This window comes from Paracoccidioides brasiliensis (assembly GCF_000150735.1).
Source record: "Paracoccidioides brasiliensis Pb18 unplaced genomic scaffold supercont2.12, whole genome shotgun sequence".
In the NCBI taxonomy this organism is placed as follows: Eukaryota; Fungi; Ascomycota; class Eurotiomycetes; order Onygenales; family Ajellomycetaceae; genus Paracoccidioides; species Paracoccidioides brasiliensis.
This window is the reverse complement of record NW_011371369.1, coordinates 727187-744929: the sequence shown is the minus strand read 5'-3', so window position 1 is coordinate 744929 and position 17743 is coordinate 727187. Positions and strand designations below refer to the sequence as shown.

At 47.6% G+C, this 17743-nt stretch overlaps 6 protein-coding genes across 6 annotated transcripts; 2 read left to right on the top strand and 4 right to left on the bottom strand.

Annotated features, from left to right (window-relative positions):
* Positions 1–1589: 1589 nt before the first annotated feature.
* PADG_07811 (uncharacterized protein) lies at positions 1590–3015 on the bottom strand (the record flags this gene model as incomplete). Its single annotated transcript, XM_010764746.1, has 3 exons — positions 1590–2503; positions 2645–2850; positions 2915–3015. 3 exons carry the CDS (start codon positions 3013–3015, stop codon positions 1590–1592), a joined length of 1221 nt encoding a protein of 406 aa, XP_010763048.1.
* A 2635-nt stretch (positions 3016–5650) lies between these two features.
* On the bottom strand, positions 5651–6074 carry PADG_12357 (uncharacterized protein; the record flags this gene model as incomplete). The annotated part of the gene is made up of 2 exons (XM_010764897.1): positions 5651–5798; positions 5989–6074. 2 exons carry the CDS (start codon positions 6072–6074, stop codon positions 5651–5653), a joined length of 234 nt encoding a protein of 77 aa, XP_010763199.1.
* A 1004-nt stretch (positions 6075–7078) lies between these two features.
* Positions 7079–8632, bottom strand: PADG_07810 (uncharacterized protein; the record flags this gene model as incomplete). The annotated part of the gene is made up of 4 exons (XM_010764859.1): positions 7079–8045; positions 8107–8234; positions 8330–8430; positions 8530–8632. 4 exons carry the CDS (start codon positions 8630–8632, stop codon positions 7079–7081), a joined length of 1299 nt encoding a protein of 432 aa, XP_010763161.1.
* Positions 8633–9212: 580 nt separating this feature from the next.
* Positions 9213–12150, bottom strand: PADG_07809 (uncharacterized protein; the record flags this gene model as incomplete). The annotated part of the gene is made up of 4 exons (XM_010764858.1): positions 9213–11216; positions 11295–11523; positions 11593–12020; positions 12103–12150. The coding sequence occupies 4 exons, from the start codon at positions 12148–12150 to the stop codon at positions 9213–9215; spliced, it is 2709 nt and encodes a 902-aa protein (XP_010763160.1).
* A 1846-nt stretch (positions 12151–13996) lies between these two features.
* Positions 13997–15318, top strand: PADG_07808 (uncharacterized protein; the record flags this gene model as incomplete). Its single annotated transcript, XM_010764857.1, has 4 exons — positions 13997–14100; positions 14209–14759; positions 14860–15097; positions 15183–15318. 4 exons carry the CDS (start codon positions 13997–13999, stop codon positions 15316–15318), a joined length of 1029 nt encoding a protein of 342 aa, XP_010763159.1.
* A 1043-nt stretch (positions 15319–16361) lies between these two features.
* PADG_07807 (uncharacterized protein) lies at positions 16362–17580 on the top strand (the record flags this gene model as incomplete). The annotated part of the gene is made up of 2 exons (XM_010764856.1): positions 16362–16913; positions 17086–17580. 2 exons carry the CDS (start codon positions 16362–16364, stop codon positions 17578–17580), a joined length of 1047 nt encoding a protein of 348 aa, XP_010763158.1.
* Between the last annotated feature and the right edge of the window lie 163 nt (positions 17581–17743).

Genomic DNA, 17743 nt, shown 5'->3' with positions numbered 1-17743 from the left:
ATTCATAAATCAAGCATGAATCGAAAAAGAAGATTGGAGCGGAGAGAAAGGTATGGGATGGATGACGGCGACGCTCCTTTCCAAGCACCATCGCATGAGAAGAAAAGGACGCTGGTGAGTTTCCATCCAAATCTATAAGGTAGCCCAAGAAATTCCAACCTTTATCTCCTTCATCTGGCGACTTGCAATTTTGAGTACAGTTTTTTAGTGTGTATATTAGTGTATTAAATATAGTGATCTAATTGATTCTAAACCAGGATCCGCAGTATTTAGCTGTATTGGTGTAATCTATGTAATCTATTTGAGCTAAACCCTCATTTAGTTTAATTGAATGGAATTCTGCCCAAGCATCGACCTTTCACGCAAGAGGGGAGTATTTTGACATGTAGAACAGCCACGCATTGATTGTGGAAGCCGTTTGTGATTCCGCTGACTCTGTCGTTTTTTGTATTGACACCAGGCACAAGTTCGCATAGTTGGAAGAGAAATTCGCTCATGTTTTAGGGTGGAATTCAATCGTTCGGGTGGTAGTGTGGATGAGAACTTAAAGAGTTGAAGATAGAGAGCTTCTCACGGAATGCAGCATGACTTAGCGGGTGAGAAGCCTTCATCTTATGGAGAATATAAGAATTGACAACTGCGTGGTCAATTATCCAATATAGAATTGCTAACCAGTTTCTATATGTGATTCTATGAGTCTCATATGCCGATCTATACTGATGTGCAAGGTCCACTCCATTCATAAAGAGCCATGGGTTGGTCCAATAAGACCCATGGCTCTATCCGACAATGGGTTCTTCTTCGAGTGTGCTTTGTTTTCTCCGGATTATGTTCGGCTTCGACCCACTCTCTAGATCTTGACATATCTCCGTAAGTAGAGTGGGGTTATTCCAGCACCCGTTTATTCCTGTACATGAAATGAAACAGGGCTTGATCAGGAGCATAATGGATAGATATTAGTAAGAAGATAAAATAATGGTTGGTTAGTTAATAAATAATAATAATAATAATAATAATAATAATAATAATAATAATAATAATAATAATAATAATAATAATAATAATAATAATAATAATAATAATAATAATAATAATAATAATAATAATAATAATAATAATAATAATAATAGATAAAAAATATTAATAAAACACAGTAAAAAAGACATATATATGTGCATTATATTACAATACTGAGTGACGATGGTGCAAAAGCAGCAGGAAAGAGAAGAAAACACACATGGACTATACCTATAGGTAGCCTGTAGTTCGACAATGTGCTCAAAAGGAATGCCCCGGAAATACTTAGAGGAAAGAAATTGCCTCTCCAGGTCGAAAGAGTGATCAGAATTAAAAGGGAAAAATATGAAAATGAATTTCTGGAGGGACACTTTTGTTTATTTCCCAAAATGTTTTTGAAGAGAAAAAGGTGAGAAGAAAGGTACTAAGAAAGTATATGGCCCCATCGTTTGCCGTACCGTAAATGCGATAGAATGGTTCGCCCCTCACGAAAGAAGGGTTTCCGAAACATGGATTTTTTGAATTTTTGATTGTTAAATATTTGATTCAAAACAAAAACAAAGTTCTGGAGCTTAAGGCCACCATCCTAGTCGCTTGAAACTTTCGACGACAGGTTGGATCCAATCTTTAGCAAGTGTTGGCCTATCGTACGTAAAACCGGTCGTCTGCTCGAACAGTGATCCGTCAATTAAGAGGTCGCCATCCTTGATAGCATCGCGCTCTAGGAAGGGACTTATCGGTCCCGGTCTTTCGATCTGTTTCTCATTCAGAAGCTCTGCCCATATTTGTAGACATTCCTCGTTCATTTCATCGATAATTTCATCTAGATTCAAGTTCACCACTTGAGTCATCATCGTGCCGACAAAGGAGTACTCGATGCCAAAGGCCTTTTTGAGACCTTCGGCAAGATCACCCTTTGTGGTATTGTTGTGGTCTACAATGTTGAAAACGACCGGATCGCCGCTTGTACTGGGACCTTTGTTTGCTCGCCACTCTGCAGCTCTCCACAATGCGCGGGCTGCATCTTTGACGTACACTGTGTTCATGGGTTGACTTCCAGTCTTTAGGAAGGAGATTGGCTTGTTCAGCTCCATGTATGCCCTTCCCATGCAAATGACCGTGGTCAACAAGCCCCTGTCATACTCCCCGTAGACATGCGGGAATCTGAGAATGCAAAGATTCAAGCCAGGGATTTTCCGCAGGTCTTCCTCTGCCTGGTATTTCCATTTCGACAATGCGAACCATGGCTTAATCTTTGCATCTTCCTTGCACTGCTCGCGGTCACTCTTGTACACGGTGGCTGTGGAGCATTCGATAAAGGCACGAACTCCTCGACGGGCAGCCTCTTTGCCTAGGGCAACTGAGAGGGCATGACTTCGCAGTCGGTATACGTCTTCTGGTTGAGACATGCGGGACTCACCCCCGCAGTTGATTACATAGTCGAACTGGGCACCGTTCGCACGGTCGAAGATTCGAGGAAATGATTCTACAGCGCCAAGAGCGGGGCGTAAATAAGTCAGATGAAAGGCTAGGGAACAGAGACGGAAATATACAAATGTGGGGGAGTGGAGCAAAATAAAATAAAAATCAATAATGAAAAATGAAATGAGAAATGGGGTTTACGTACGCTCACGACTTGCATCTGCCTGAACAAATTTGTCCTGGGAGCAGGCGACGTTGAACTCAGGAGTCAACCAGGCCAACTGAGGAAGCAATTTATCGACAATCCGCACCTCTGAAGCGAGGTTGTTCTCATGGATAAAGAGGGCAAGAAAACGGCCAAGGAAGCCTGTGGTTCGTTTCACGCATCGAGTCAGTCTCCCCCCTCCCCCCCTCCCCCCCAAAAAAATAAAAAATAAAAAATAAAAAATAAAAAATAAAAAAATAAAGGGGGTACCAGCTGGATGTCGACATGGAAGTTTTCTGGTCGAGGGAAATGTTTATCGTACCTAGGCCTCCAACGATCAAGATGGCAGGCTTGCTAGCCTCCCCGGACATCGTGGTTCAACGGGGGTGTCGTCGAACGGGAAATAATAATCGGGAGAGAAAGAGGGGAGGAGATATACGCCAACGAACCCGTCCAGTCAACGTGCGTTATCCGTTGAATAGGGCGGATGTAACTTTCGGATAAAGCGTAGATATGCTCCAGTCAGGGCATGGGTTGGTGAGTGGAAGTCGTGCTGTCGGCCGGGAATAGAGTCGATGTCGATCCCTTTCGGACACGCTGGACAGAGGGAGAGAGAGAGAGAGAGAGAGAGAGAGAGAGAGAGAGAGAGAGAGAGTGTGTGTGTGTGTGAAAAGGAGGGTGCTAATTTTAAAGCGCAGTGCACAGCTTGCAGGCTAACAGGTTGGCTGAGTCTCTAGCTTAAGTGTAGAGATGTTCGTGGTGGTGTTTGCTGGGTGAGCAAATACGCAGTAGGGAGTTGATTTATCTGCCCCGGACGGGTGAATTACGATTGGAGAGACACACCTAGGTAGGTGGATATATCGAAGCAGAGACGGACCAGCCTTCTCGGGGCCACTTGAATTAATTAAGGAGAGGTGAGAGAAGGTATATAGAGAACGCAAGGGGTTGGTGAGTCAATAGCGGGCGGGCCGGAAGTTAACTGTGCGAGAAAAGAAGAAGCGGCAGAAGCCGAATCAGAAGAAGAAGCGAAAATGATGAAAGAGAGAGAGAGAAGAAGAAGAAGAAGAAGAAGAAGAAGAAGAAGAAGAAGAATCAGGACAAGGCTCGTCCTAAATTCGACTAGAATCGCATAGGCGGAAGTCTAAGGAGAGGTCAGCGATTAGTTACTGTCTGCGGCATTCATTCTGATTATTACAATCAATGATGAGGAGTCTGTCAGACCGGAAACTGATTAAAGAAGATGCAGGAACCCATTTTATTCATATTTTGTTGATAACTTGTTAGCTATTTGATATTTGAATATAATAATCCATCATTTTGTTCCGGCTGAAACGGCGAAACAACTATGTGCGCCATGTACGCATGTACGCATGTACGCATGTACGCATGTACACAAAACTGTTTTCGATTAATTAATTTCCTGAAAGACAGATATCTGCTCCAATGTGTGTTTTTTGGGTTTATTTTGCTAGTTAATTCCACTTTTTCTTGATTTCGTTATTTTCTCTCCTCCACCGAATTTTCTCCACGTTCACTTGTCAGCCCAACCGCCCGATCGCAGGTATCAGGTACACCAATGTTATGGCCCAACCACAATTTTGCGGAGATCGCCATGGTCCCGGCCATGATCACCAGGTACCAGTGACCTTCGAAACACACCAGGTGACCCATTCTGCAGGAATGAAATAAATAATTTGAGGAACATCCCATTAACAACGGCAGTGTACTCCGTATTGCACATTGCATTGTTTCTTTCTTGTCCAAAGGATTCGTTATTGAAAAGCATCACACGGCAATAAATAATACTCCGTAAGAATTGCAAAAAAAAAAAAAAAAAAAAAAAAAAAGAAAGAAAGCCAGCCTTATCCCTGGAAGTCATCCAACCTTCATCATCCTGAAGTCATCCATTCGCGCTGGTTGGGTAATACAACCGACCCAACTAGCTCACTATTGTCTAATTAATTTCCCTGCAGCCTGCAGGTGAGAGGATGGATCATTCTTCTTTTTCCCTTCTTCGCAAATAAGAAAAAGAAAAGAAAAAAAACTAAATAATCAGAGGGTTTCAGAATGCTGGTCACAATTGATACACGACGGACAGCCGACAACCCCCCCTCTCTCCTTGTCTTCGGCCTCTTTTTCCATTTATTCAACAGAACCTCTCTGTGTCCAAATTTTCCAACGCCATTCTTACTCACCGGGTACGCAAAACCATGGAAATTGTGAAGAGGACAGCCGGGGGGGAGGGGTCCCAGCGACAGTCGAAGTCTGGGACAAGGGTGGTGCGATCCGAGGGGACACATCCAGGGAACCGCAAAAAGGATGCACAACTCCGTACTCCGTCCTCCCTTATGCACCACTTCTTTATTTTTATTTTTAAGATTTTCGCTAGGGATAGAATAATAGAAACCGAGAGGGAACCCCCAATAATGAGTTTTTTCTCGATTCCTGTTTTTCCAAGGGTAGATTCAGATATTCATTGAATGATGCATGTCATCGGATCCCCTCTCCCAGTTTCTCCTTCATCTCAAGGGGGAATTCTCGATATGCAGCTGGGCTGACCTGGTCGGAAGGGGATTGACTGTGAGAAACTGAATCTTATCTTCACCAAGTTCCACCCCTTCAACCACTCACACGCCTGGTCAGTGTCACCCCCCGGAGAGCCTCATATGCATGTCAGCAACCAAACAACCCTGCGTTCGGACATTGCCTTGATATCTCCCTTCGTCCATAAATACTTGCAGTTTCTTCAACGCTAGGTTGGCGTAGAAGTCGGCTTAACTGCTTTTCTCATGGCCCGCTCTGTGGGGCATCGTTGATCGGAAGAGGCTCCCTAGCATGGAGAATCTCTCAAAATATGATCCTGGCTGGTGTCTGGCAGTGCCTTTCTTTCTTTTATACTTTTGGTCTGCATTGGCTCCTCGTCGGGGGCGTGGAGGAGTGATCTACATGTAGCCTACCATGGCGGCTTGCCGGAAAGAACAGAACACCACCCATTTGATATTAATATCAATGCTGCTGCTGTTTTTCAAAGGTTGAAATAGATGCGGACTCGTAGTTGGTACGAGCATGATTGGTCTCCAATTCCTCTTCTGTTTTCTCATGTCCCATGGGGACCAACTTCACACCCGGATATTGGATGCGTCCGTGAAATAAACTGTCGGCTTAGACGTCAGCTTTAATGCGCTCCTGGAACCTGCCAAAGAGCATTTGCATGAATACGAAGTAGCGTCTCCAATGTTACATACTTCCCACCGACCTCCATAAACCCATACCTCCATCCCCCTACGCCCGCATATATGCATTCACACATACCCTTCCTAAATAGGATACCCAGACATACTTACCTAGTCGCAACTGTATCCCCATGTATGTATGCAGACGCGGAATGGAAACAGAGTTCGTTAATGATATTCACAGGGTAGAAGGACATGTGCGAGTCCGAATATGGGTGAAGTTGTGGAAAGGGGTGAGAGAGAAAGGCGGGGCGGGGGATGTTGCAAGCTAAGGATAAAAAGACGCCATGCGCGGCATATCCTGTTATGCAGAACTTCTGCTTCAGAGGTTTTAGCCCCTCCCTCACCTTTACCCCGGAAAAGGCTGAGGCTGAGGCGGTTTCGCCGGTGGTTGGCTGTACAGGATACAGGAGGAGCTGGTGTTTGTGTTCTCGTCGCTTCTATCACCGTCAGTCCGTCCCCTACTCGTCACCTTTCAAGACTTCGCCATCGGAGTCAGTGCGTGTATCTGAAAATCTTCGAAATGATGTAGCAGAGGAGAAGAGATGATGATCGCAAATTTTATGCTACATTTCCAACACTTGACGTACTTCCCCTTGGACGTCTGCATAATAATAGCTGTAAACGTATGTCATTGAATTGGCGTTTATACTGACAAAGCCTGTTCCATGCACAAAATATCGAAAATAACAGAATGAGGGCAAACTATCCCAGTTCGCAGTTCCAGATCATCCCAAAGTTGATCCATACAGCCTCAACCGTGCTTATGAGGATATTTTCTTATTTTAAAACTCCCCTGTCCAGCTATGCCCCTCCCCTGGCTCCGGGAAAATTCCAATTCCGGCATGATGTGCGGTCAATGTGAAGGGAAGAGGCACAAGCTGGCATGGACCCTGATAATTGGCCTCAAACGGTACGTAATTTAAGCACCTTAAGGCTTTGCCTTTGCCGACTTTCAATTTTCAAGGCAAAGAAAATTGACTCCTTACTATGCTTCATTTCCCTAAGGATAAGCACAATAGGTGGGAAAAGATATAGCCCCTAATAAAATCTTATCTTCCTCAGCTAGCACTGGATAAACGCGAAGCTCCAAACACACACACACACACACACAAAAAAAAAAAAAAAAAAAAAAAAAAAAAAAAAAAAAAGACAAATAGAAAGCGAAGAAGAGGAGAGGAACAACAAAATCAAAACAAAATCACTTAGAACCCAACATATTCAGTGCATTCGTCAACTCCTTAATTGCGGTCTGCACATCATCAAAATTCAGCGCTGACACAGCCCATCGGGCATGCTTTTGCGCCTTTGCAATTGCGTCCTCATCTACTCCATGGGCTGGTGGCTGGTTGGGGTACGAGCTTGCGCCCTGCACAGGTTTTGTGGGCTGGATACTAGTGGGTGGAGCAGTGGTTGGAGGCGCCTGCCGCATCCATCCATCAAATCCAGAGGGAGGTGGGGATCCCATTGCGGGTCCAGGAATGTCCGTTGAAGGTTGCGTTGTTGGAGCCGGGAATGATTGGAAGGTGCTTAGGGAAGTTCTTCGCTCAGAAAAGCCTCCTGTACCTGTTGCGGGGAGGTCCTGGGAGCTTGACGCGGGTGAGGGGAAGTCGGAGGGGGCTGCAGGAAGGTCAGGAACATATGCTTGAGAGAGGTGTGAAGGGCGCTGGCGCGCGTCAGGGCTTAGGTCCATCATACCAGCTGAGTACGAAGGTGGGCTTGGAAGTCCTGTACTGGATGCAGCTGTGACAATGCCTGATTCCGGTCGTCGGAAGGGGGGAACCGAGGAGGCTCTGGATGGATGGAGGGATTCGTTCAGAGAGGACTGGTGCGCTAATCTTTTTTCCTCATTGTAAAATTCGTCTGTAACATCTTCTACGGATGGTTGTCGCAATTTTACTTCTGGTGCTGACTGCGATGACGGGTTATTTAGAGCTTGAACCTCCGGGTCATTGGGATCCAAGCTAGGTACGTCATTTGGCATCTCTTCCTCTTCCCTTGATGGGTTTGATAAGTTCGGGTCCTCTCCGGCTTTAAGTGCTTTGGCAATGCGCAAGGCATGGTATTTCGCAAACTTAATCTTGGTAGCTATTTCCGGCTCAGCCGGTCCCCATATCTGGCATAGTTCTAGAAAGGTTGCCGCAGCTTGGAAGGTATCCGCAGTTTGTCTGGCTAGGAGTTAGCGAAAGCCGTATACAGAGCAGTTAGGATGCAGGTTCACTAGCGAACAATGATGCCCTGTTGGCCCGAACAGCGTTGTCAGCCCGCTGGAAGGTCTCTAATCCGAATTGTTCCACATAGGCTTGTCCGGCGGCATCATCTGTAACAGTATCGTCGTCAACATGTTGAGATTTAAACTAGAGGAGGCATTTGCAAATCAAGTTAGCCTCAACGACATGCTACGCAGAGTACATATAGAAAGCAGAATGAACGAGACAAGCCAACAACAAACCTTCTCCAGCTTATCCATAAGCTCCGTTGTGTATCTTAAACATTCGCTATCTGAGTTGTGCAGGCCCTTGGATAATATCTGGTTCACAGCCCAGTAGTTGCCTATAGGTAGAATCCTCAAATATCAGCATCCTTCCCGCTCTCGTCCCCCGCGATTATTGTCAAAACAGTCCGTTGGGGTGGGGGGGGGTGTAAACATACACCAGTATGATATCACGGGCCTTGCTTTCTCGAGCTGCGACGCCCGAGTGACAAAACGGGTGATGTCTGCAGCTTTCAGCTTCGCGGGTATATTGGCAGCCATCTCGCCCTAGCTTTGAATGCAGCTGCTAACGGGTGGATCTATCTCTTTGGCGGGTCGACGTAGCGGATAGCTGTCTGGGCTGCAATATGGAACATGAAACATGGGTTGGGAATATGGAGAGCTGTTGGTGCCCCGCGTTTGCATCCCGGCGTCGTGGGAAAGAATGACGTGACTTGTCGACAGCTTAGTCAGCGCTCTGACGGCAGCTGCATACAGGGCTTCTAGAACATTGCCTAATCGAGGATTGATAACTATGTGTTGCACGTATTATCATAATATCCATGGGGGTAACTGGAGCTGTGGCAGAGAGTAAATAGCCAAGATGAAAAATCCCAATTGCTTCAGTTAAAAGTGAAATGGTATCTAGCTCCAGCAATATCCCGCTATGCATTTCATGGAAGCCAGGACTCCATTTGCCACTTTGCGAAATGATAACCAAAACGCTGCCCCCGTTGAGCTCTCACCATCCAAATTGCCGAATATAACCAATGACCATCGTCCATCTCCTCAGCCAACGAGATACTCTAGATACATGTATGGAGGGGCAATGAACGCAATGAACTCAACAGAACCTCTTAACTCAACCTCCACCAACTCCCCATGCGCCAATCTCAACCCGATCCTCCGACAAAATCTCCACCTGAAGGGTGTCATAGACTTCACCCTCAGGACCCCCAACGCGTTCCACAACAAGCCACAGTCCCCCCAATTGGTTGAAAAGGGGTTGCATATCAAATTCCTCGATCCGTACTCCAGAGGCGGCATCACTAAAATGCCCATCGTTAGAGAATTCAAATACCTTCTTATAAGGGCCCTGGCCCAGTTCAATAGACATCAGAATCGGAGAAGGCGCCACAATCCGAGATCCTATCCATGAGCCCTTGAACCTGGCGATCGCTTTAGCCTTGGTTAGTCGCGATGAAGTAATGGGTGCAAGAATCCTCTCCGTGCCCGGTGGGAATTCGCCAACGTTGGACAGGGCACTTAAACACCCTGCTCCTTCCGGTGGTAAGAGCGACACCGCACATTCCTTTGTCGATTTAACCCACAACGTAAACTTCCCGACCTGGTCGGGAGCAAACGTTGAGCAGACAGCGGTGTATGATCCTTTGGGCAAGCGAACGTATTCAGCCAAAGAGCTACCACGGCGATAATCTCCGCTGGCAAAGGCAACGTCCCGAGACTTGACGGTGGACACACGCTTGCCTCCTGACCACACTACCTTGACGTGCGTAGCGAGTTCGGGATCCCGCGTCTCCAGCAGTACAGCAATGTCACATGTGTCTATGGTCTCGATCTTAAATTGCGGATTTGTTGGGTATCGCCCCGACTCCAAGTTGCCTCCGGCTGTTGATTTTGTCCAAGCAGTCTCTAGGGACTGAACATATATGTATTTGTCAGAAGCGCGTGAAATGGTCAACGAACCAGTTGAGAAACCAGATAGAGAGAAGTTACGAGTTGCCCTCCGCAGAGACTGCTCTGCAACCACCACAGTATAGGTAGTGTTGGGGGGCATCTCAAATTTCATCAGGGTGTTGGGCGAATCGACAAAGGGAGCGCGATGGAGAACACCCTCACTTAAGGAAACCTTCTGGCCGTCATTATTGAAAACCCAGAGGCTAGTGAAGCCATGCTCAACCTTTCCCTTCGATATGTCACCAAATTGGTGTCTGAAGAGAAGATAATCATCGGTCGCGAAATGCCGACTCAATAACAGCCAGACAGAGCCACCTGACTTGGAACTTACAGAGAGCTGTGGGTTTCTCTCGAAGCAGCCGGGACCCGATCTACCAGCATAAAGATCCCAGGTAAAATAGATATCCTGGCGAAAGGAGAAGAGGACCGGATTCCAGTTCAAATATAGGCATTCGAAATTCTGAAGCAATTTATCACAGTCTGTCCAGAATGTTCCGGGAGACATGGGATAATTGCGCCTCTGCCTCCCATTATTATTATTATTATTGTTGTTGTTGTTGTTGTTGTTGTTGCTGCTGCTGCTGTTGTTGTTATCACACTCCCCTGCAGCAGGGGGCTCAGACTGCCCAATCCCTTCCCAAACGGTACCTGCTGCCCAAGGATTCTTTACGAGGAATTGGCGACGGCCATTGTTTTCCTTCATGTCAAGAATTGCATAGTCATGCATGCCGATTATGCCGAGTTCCTTTTCTTCCAGCTCAGTAAACGCCCCGGTGCCAGCAGTGATTAATACATCGCCATAGCTGAATGCATTGAAGAGTCGTGTCCAAAGCTGCCCAGGGATCATATCCGCTTCATGGAGAAATATTTGCTCCGGGATCCAACCAGTCAGAATCCATAGATCGGTCCCAGAATTACTTCCTGGGAAATCGTAGCCTCCCCTAAGTTTTAAATACGCCTTCTCAACCAGGGCCGGCCATAGGAGCTCAGGGTCATTCCTGTCGGTGACATGAAGGAACCTTGAGGTTTTGGATGAGGGAAGGCGGTTATCAACTACAACCTTTCGGTAACATCCATTGAAGTGCATTCGGAATATGTACTTCCCGGACTTGGACGGCTTTGGGCGTAAGGTTTCTTTCTCTGACGGATAAAACTTAATGGCGTAGACCTGTGGACCTCTTTTGTCAACGCAAACTTCTATTATACATACAGTAAATATTGATGGACGCGACAAGGTTAGCCAGACCTTCGAATATCCTCTTTCCACCTGTGAGATCACAGCACAAAGACTGGCAACAACTGAGCAATCCGTCGTAACGTCTTGTACTAGATCAATGGACTTCGCGTCTTCCAACGGCTGGTTGGGACTCCGCCGACGATCCAATGGCACTCTAGCGGCTGACCTTTCTGAAGCGCGTTTCCAGCCGTTATAATGCTGTAGCTGCAAATTGGAGAGTCGGAGATCACATTGGTCCCTATCCTCGCGTCAGACCTGACCTAACTATCTGGGGGAGAAAACTCTATAACCTCCCAACTATACATACGTAAATAGCTGACCACTTTCATCTAATTCGAATTCCCTTGGGTCAGGCACACTCTGCCATGGAGGGAAGACAAATCCATTGAGCTTCGAGTCTTCGAGAAGAATGATCTGCTCTCTCTTCGACAGCTGCCGTTGCGAGACTGGCTCTCGAAGGTTGGGCTTCACATTACTGCTCTTCCTCTTGCTGGCACTGGCACTGGCACTGGCACTGCTGCCGTTGTTGTCGCGTGACGGGTCTTGACACCACGACTTGGACCTTTTAATATCTTCAGCCATTCCAAGGAGCTCCTTGCACTTGGCATCCAGTCGTTGTCTCTCACTGGGAGAACTAGCCAACTTGAGGGCACCCAGGTAACTCTCAACAGCGCTGATTGCGGCATCTAGAGCTGAGCTCTGCGTCTCTGCAGCAGACATATCATTTTCCGCCTTCTGTTCAAGGTGTCAGTCTAGGGAAATTTTTCCGCGACAGTAACAACATAACATATAATAATATGTCATTGGTGGATATTACCTGTGCCTGAATCTCGAGCTCTCCCACCGTCGATGATGACTGGGACATGGCGATTCCCGGACGCGAAAGGACAGATACAATCAAAAACCCCGTCTCCGCCCAAGAAGACAACAACAAGCCCTGGCAGGCAGGTGTCTGTCTGCTTGGTCAAAGATGCCCTGAACGATTCTGGTCGTTGAGGAAGCACCAATAAGACAGCAAGAGAGTGGTGACGATCACGATAAGGCATACCGCCAACTGTCATAGATAACTGAGCCAAGCGGGGTTTGAGTGTGTTGCTGGGTCAGAACTCTGGGGCGGAGTGGGTGGTTGTTGGTCTTAGTTGCGGCAACACTAGGATGAATGGGTGCTGCGGCTGGTGATTTAGGGTTTCTGTTTAGGATCGATTTTGCCTAAGCTGACGATCAGCTGCAAGAGGAGTTGCAACCAGGTTCCTCAAGGACAACAAAACGACCCTGAAGGAAATCCAACGACGTCCAGGTCAAGCCCGCACAATGCCCGAGACTCCGACATCCGAGGTGGCCAGTTATTGCCTTCAAAAAAAATTATTTCTTTTCCGAACCAGGGATTGGCAGCATAGTTCTATTATCTATCTCTTATTTGAAATAAATGTAATGCGAGGGAGAAGCGGGGATTTGGGGGGGGGGGGCGTTGCTACAAGTTGAATATCTAGTTCCGAGTTACTTTGCCAGCGCAGGCGGTTGGTTGGACAGTTGGTTGCAGCCCTTCGATCCAGAAGAATAAGGGCTCAGGCCTAACTGAGCGAGTGATTTAACTACTCGACTGTTAAAGAACGACGAGGATGGTTGACATTTCCCCTACTTTCAGCAGGGACAGCAGAATCCTCGCTGTTGCATGAAGTTTGCCAGTATCTTTGGAGGAATGTATGGGCTTTGTTTTAATGAGAGTGCCACAGCAGCCTGCCTGTAGTTAACTGAACAGAGCATACACATTCTTCGGCTTTTCTCCTTTGGCGCCCCCTCCGGCCTCGCCTCCCGGGGATAAATTTCAACGCCGCAGAAAGCTAGCTGGCATTTCTTCCAAACCCTGAGCAAGTTGGCAAAGTGTTTTCGAATAGCTCTGGAGACTGGGCAATGGTCAGCTGCAACTTGAAACGTAAAATTCTCCGGGCATATCGCGGTGAGTTGAGCGGTTCCTGCGAAGCCACCGAGTTACTTCGTCCCGGGCCCCAAATTTCATAGCAGAGTGAGAAGAAACTGGAGAGCCGAGCCCCGGGGGAGGGGGCAATTTTACAAGCTTTGCGTGGCGAGAGGGAAAGAAGACGAAGGAAAAACAGAATAAAGCAGAAAGATCGAACAGAAATGCTGTCTGTCTGTGGTCAACGGGCGGTAGTCAACCAAATAAATTAGATCATTCTCAATTAACTGGTTAGTTATCTGAGCGAGTTCAGGTGGGAAATTGCATCAACATCTAAGTTTTTGTTTTTGTTTGGGAGCTTTCTCCCCTTCCCACAGCATGCATCGGCCCCACTTGAACTGGAATGCCTCGGCTCAAGCGCTGGAAGGGAAACCCAGCCAAAAGCAGCCGCAGAAAGGCGAAATGGATAACAACAAAACGGAGACTTCGTAGCTTCTTCGTCTCCCTCGGACAATCCTTCTTGTATTATTCTCCTCTCCTTTTGGCTTTGCTTTTTTTGAATTCGTTCTTCGAGAACAGACGGCGTTAGGCGGGTAGTTAGTTACCTTTTCCTTTTCGTTGACTCGGGGGTTTTGGCCCCGGTTGCCCGGTTGTCCGCCCTCGCTCTCTCTCCCCGCGCTTCCAGAAATAATTCCACCCCCCCAAGAAGAAGAAGAAGAAGAAGAAGAAGAAGAAGGGAAGAAAGATTGCCAAAACTCATCGACTAGCGAAAGTCGATCCTTTTCCCTTTGGCCTAATGGCCGGTCAGTCGAAGCATATGCGTCTGTCGCCCCTGCAAAGCGCAATATCAGGGGCTACAGGTGCGGTATTGGCGAATGCTCTGTTATATCCATTGGACATGTGAGCCCCTCTTGAGACCTCGAACAAATCCGTAGAAAGAGAAGACCCGGGAGGGGGTGCAGAAATGAAAAGGAACAACGCAGGAGCTAATATGTGATGTGAAAACAGAGCGAAAACCCGGCTTCAAGTCCAGGTTAAATCTTCAAAGACCGAAAACGGCCACGTTCCGGGCGAAACAGTCCACTATGATTCCACTCTGGATGCAATTCACAAAATCATCGCGGATGAGGGTATGCAGGGCCTCTATACCGGCATCAGTGGCTCCCTTCTCGGCGTAGCCTCAACCAATTTCGCGTACTTCTACTGGTATACGATTGTGCGCACGCTGTACACCTCTTCGTCCCGCGGGAAGCAACATCCAGGCACAGCCATGGAACTTACTCTCGGGGCCGTTGCGGGTGCCATCGCGCAACTCTTCACAATCCCCGTCGCGGTTATTACCACCAGGCAACAGACGCAGGCCAAGGGGGAGAAGAAAGGTCTGATCGACACCGGAAGAGAAGTTATCAACAGTGAAGATGGCTGGAGTGGGCTGTGGAGAGGACTCAAGGCCAGTCTGGTGCTCGTGGTCAATCCGGCCATCACATACGGAGCATATGAGAGATTAAAGGACGTCCTGTTCTCCGGGAAAGAAAATCTGCAGCCATGGGAAGCTTTCGGTTAGTTCGGAATATGACCCTATGCCCCCTCACATAGCAGTAGTTTCGCCGCCGATATCAACAAATAAAATAAAGTGCTGACGTTTTGTGCGAATGACAGTGTTGGGCGCCGCCTCCAAGGCTCTCGCGACCGTTGTCACGCAGCCGTTGATCGTGGCCAAGGTCGGACTCCAATCCCGACCACCCCCGGTCCGCCAGGGCAAGCCCTTCAAAAGCTTCGGTGAAGTAATGAAGTATATCATCGAGCACGAGGGGCCACTGGCATTGTTCAAAGGCATCGGCCCTCAGATACTGAAGGGGCTCCTTGTTCAGGGATTTTTGATGATGACGAAGGAACGGTATGAACTACTTCCTCCTCTATCCTCCAACCCAGGTAATTCTTCTCGGATCAATTTAGCAATCTAATGTTTTGATATCACATAGGGTTGAACTGCTCTTCATCTTCTTCTTTGCATATGTCCAAAAGATCAAGAAGGCCAGACTCCAAAGAGCTGCTAACAAGGCGGCAGAGAAAGCGGCGGAGAAGGCGAAGGCCTCCCTTCCCGTAACTCTGAAATGAATGATCGGTCATAAAATTTACAGCGATTTCTTAAAATGAATGTACAGTTTACATGATTCTATATTCCCCCCCCCCCCCTTCCCCCTTTTTGTACTCTTCCTTTTGCTTCTGCCATCGCCTATTTACACACAACCTTTCTTCTTGCATTTTGAACGCCTGGCATTTAGTGTTGCTTAGAAGATATATAGGGTACATATATACACACCGAGGAAAAAAGCTTGCATATTTGTTTCCATATGAATGATGCAGTTTTTTATACAGAGCATCGTAGAAGCTGATTGGAACTATTTTTCAATGAAACCAGTCATGATTACAACAGTAAGAATAACCGTATTGAAGCTTGAGAACAGTTGACAAGAAGATAATTAGTCATATTCTCCACAAATGCGGGTATTGCTTGTTTAGCATGCATTCATTCAACAAGCCATTCATTACGTGGAATTTGCGCGTAAATTTGGCTCTTGAAGACTGGCTGGCCATTTAAGTCGGTCTGGAAAAGCAGAGTGAGATATCTCATATAAGTGAGCAGCCTCACGAATTGAAGTTATTTGTTACATTTTAAGAGCAGTGACTATGTCTCTCTCTAGAGGCTTTGTATTTTCGTTTGTGAATTGGCGGCATTCTTGCGGTTTGAAGTGGCCTTAATTATAAAGAGTTCGAAGGGGGTTGCTGGAGATTCGATGGCTGACTCACTTTTGGATTACGTTAGTTACTAGCCAGTAGTAATCATGGGTGAAGAAATAGCCTTCTATCTTATCTTCAATGCATATCAAGCTGGTTGACATTGTTTTGTTTCTCTCTATCTCCTATATCTCGGGTAAATGTCTGTTGTTTGCCGAGCTCCAGTTAAATTCGAAGCTCAAACCCCCCAAGATGTCACTGTCATCTTAAAAAGCGCCCGCCAAAACAGCTCTATTCAACTAAATAACTCCACCCACGGGGTACCCCCGGTCAAAAACCTCTTCCCATCGCAATTTATATCCTCACATATCGAGTAACCATCCCCATATATAGAGTAAGAACAAGGGAATAAATAAATCGCGATGCGATGGCTCTTCTGGTCGTCCGGATCGCAACAGGCGCCCAATAACAACAAAGACAACAACAACAACAACAACAACAACAATGACGACGATGACGACAACAACAACATCATCATCATCAACAACAACATCAACAGACGCCCACCACTTACCCTGGAATGCCCATCCCCATCACATCCCCCCTGCGCCAGCTGCTCTACCAAAGCTACCACTTTTCCCTCCAACCCCAAACGAGGCTGGAACACCTCCCTCACCGCCCGCGACTGGGCCGGCGAATTCAAAGACCCGCGAAACCTAATCCCCACCCTCCTTCTAACCGGCGGCATCTTGTTCTGCGTGAGAATCCACCGCCAATACCTACGCCGCATCCCACTCGCAACGAACATCTCGCCAACCTATTTTCATAAACGCAGCTTGTTTGGACGCGTCACGAGTGTGGGCGATGGGGATAATTTTCGCATGTATCATACGCCCGGCGGCCGGTTGGCGGGGTGGGAATGGTTGCCGTTTCGGAGGGTGCCAAGGGTGAAGAAGGAGTTGAAGGACCGGACTGTATGTTTTCTTTTATGCACTTCTTGAGGATTGATGATTTTTCAGTTTGGCCTCGACTCTAAGTTGTTAACCCCCTTTCCTCCCCCTTCCTCCCTATTTTCATCCTCTCGATTGTTGTCCCCAAACCACACAAAATACAACCTCCCTCTGACACGTACACGTACACCCGCAGATCCACATCCGCCTCGCAGGCATCGACGCCCCCGAACTCCCCCACTTCGGTCGCCCAGCCCAGCCCTACTCCCACGCCGCCCACACCTGGCTCACGAACTACCTCCTCAACAAACGCGTGCGCGCCTTTCCCTACCGCCAGGACCAATACGGCCGAGTCGTCGCGACAGTCTACGTGCGGCGATTCCCGTGGATATTCCTGCGGCGGGATGTCGGATTACAGATGCTGCGAGCGGGGATGGCGACGGTATATGAGGCCAAGAGTGGGGTGGAGTTTGGCGGCGAGGGGAAGGAGAGTAAGTACCGGAGGGCTGAGGAGATGGCGAAGAGGAGGGGGAGGGGGTTGTGGAAAGGGTGGAAGGGGGCTGGGTGGGAGAGTCCGAGGGAGTATAAGAATAGGATGGCGGGGGTGGAGGGGGAGAGGGCTGCTGCTGCTGCTGCTGCTGCTGGTGTTGGGGGAATGGGAGAGTTGGGGGTGAATGGGGGGAAGAATTAGTTCGGTGGGGATGCCTCTCCTTTACTTGCTTGATCTTGTGGGTTCGTTTTGGGAGCGTTTGCGATGCATATATGCTTTTTCATTTACTGTTTTCTCTTGATGTTTGTTTACGCTGTGGCTATGATATGCATATGCTTCGTGCTTGCATGGGTGGAGTTTTTAA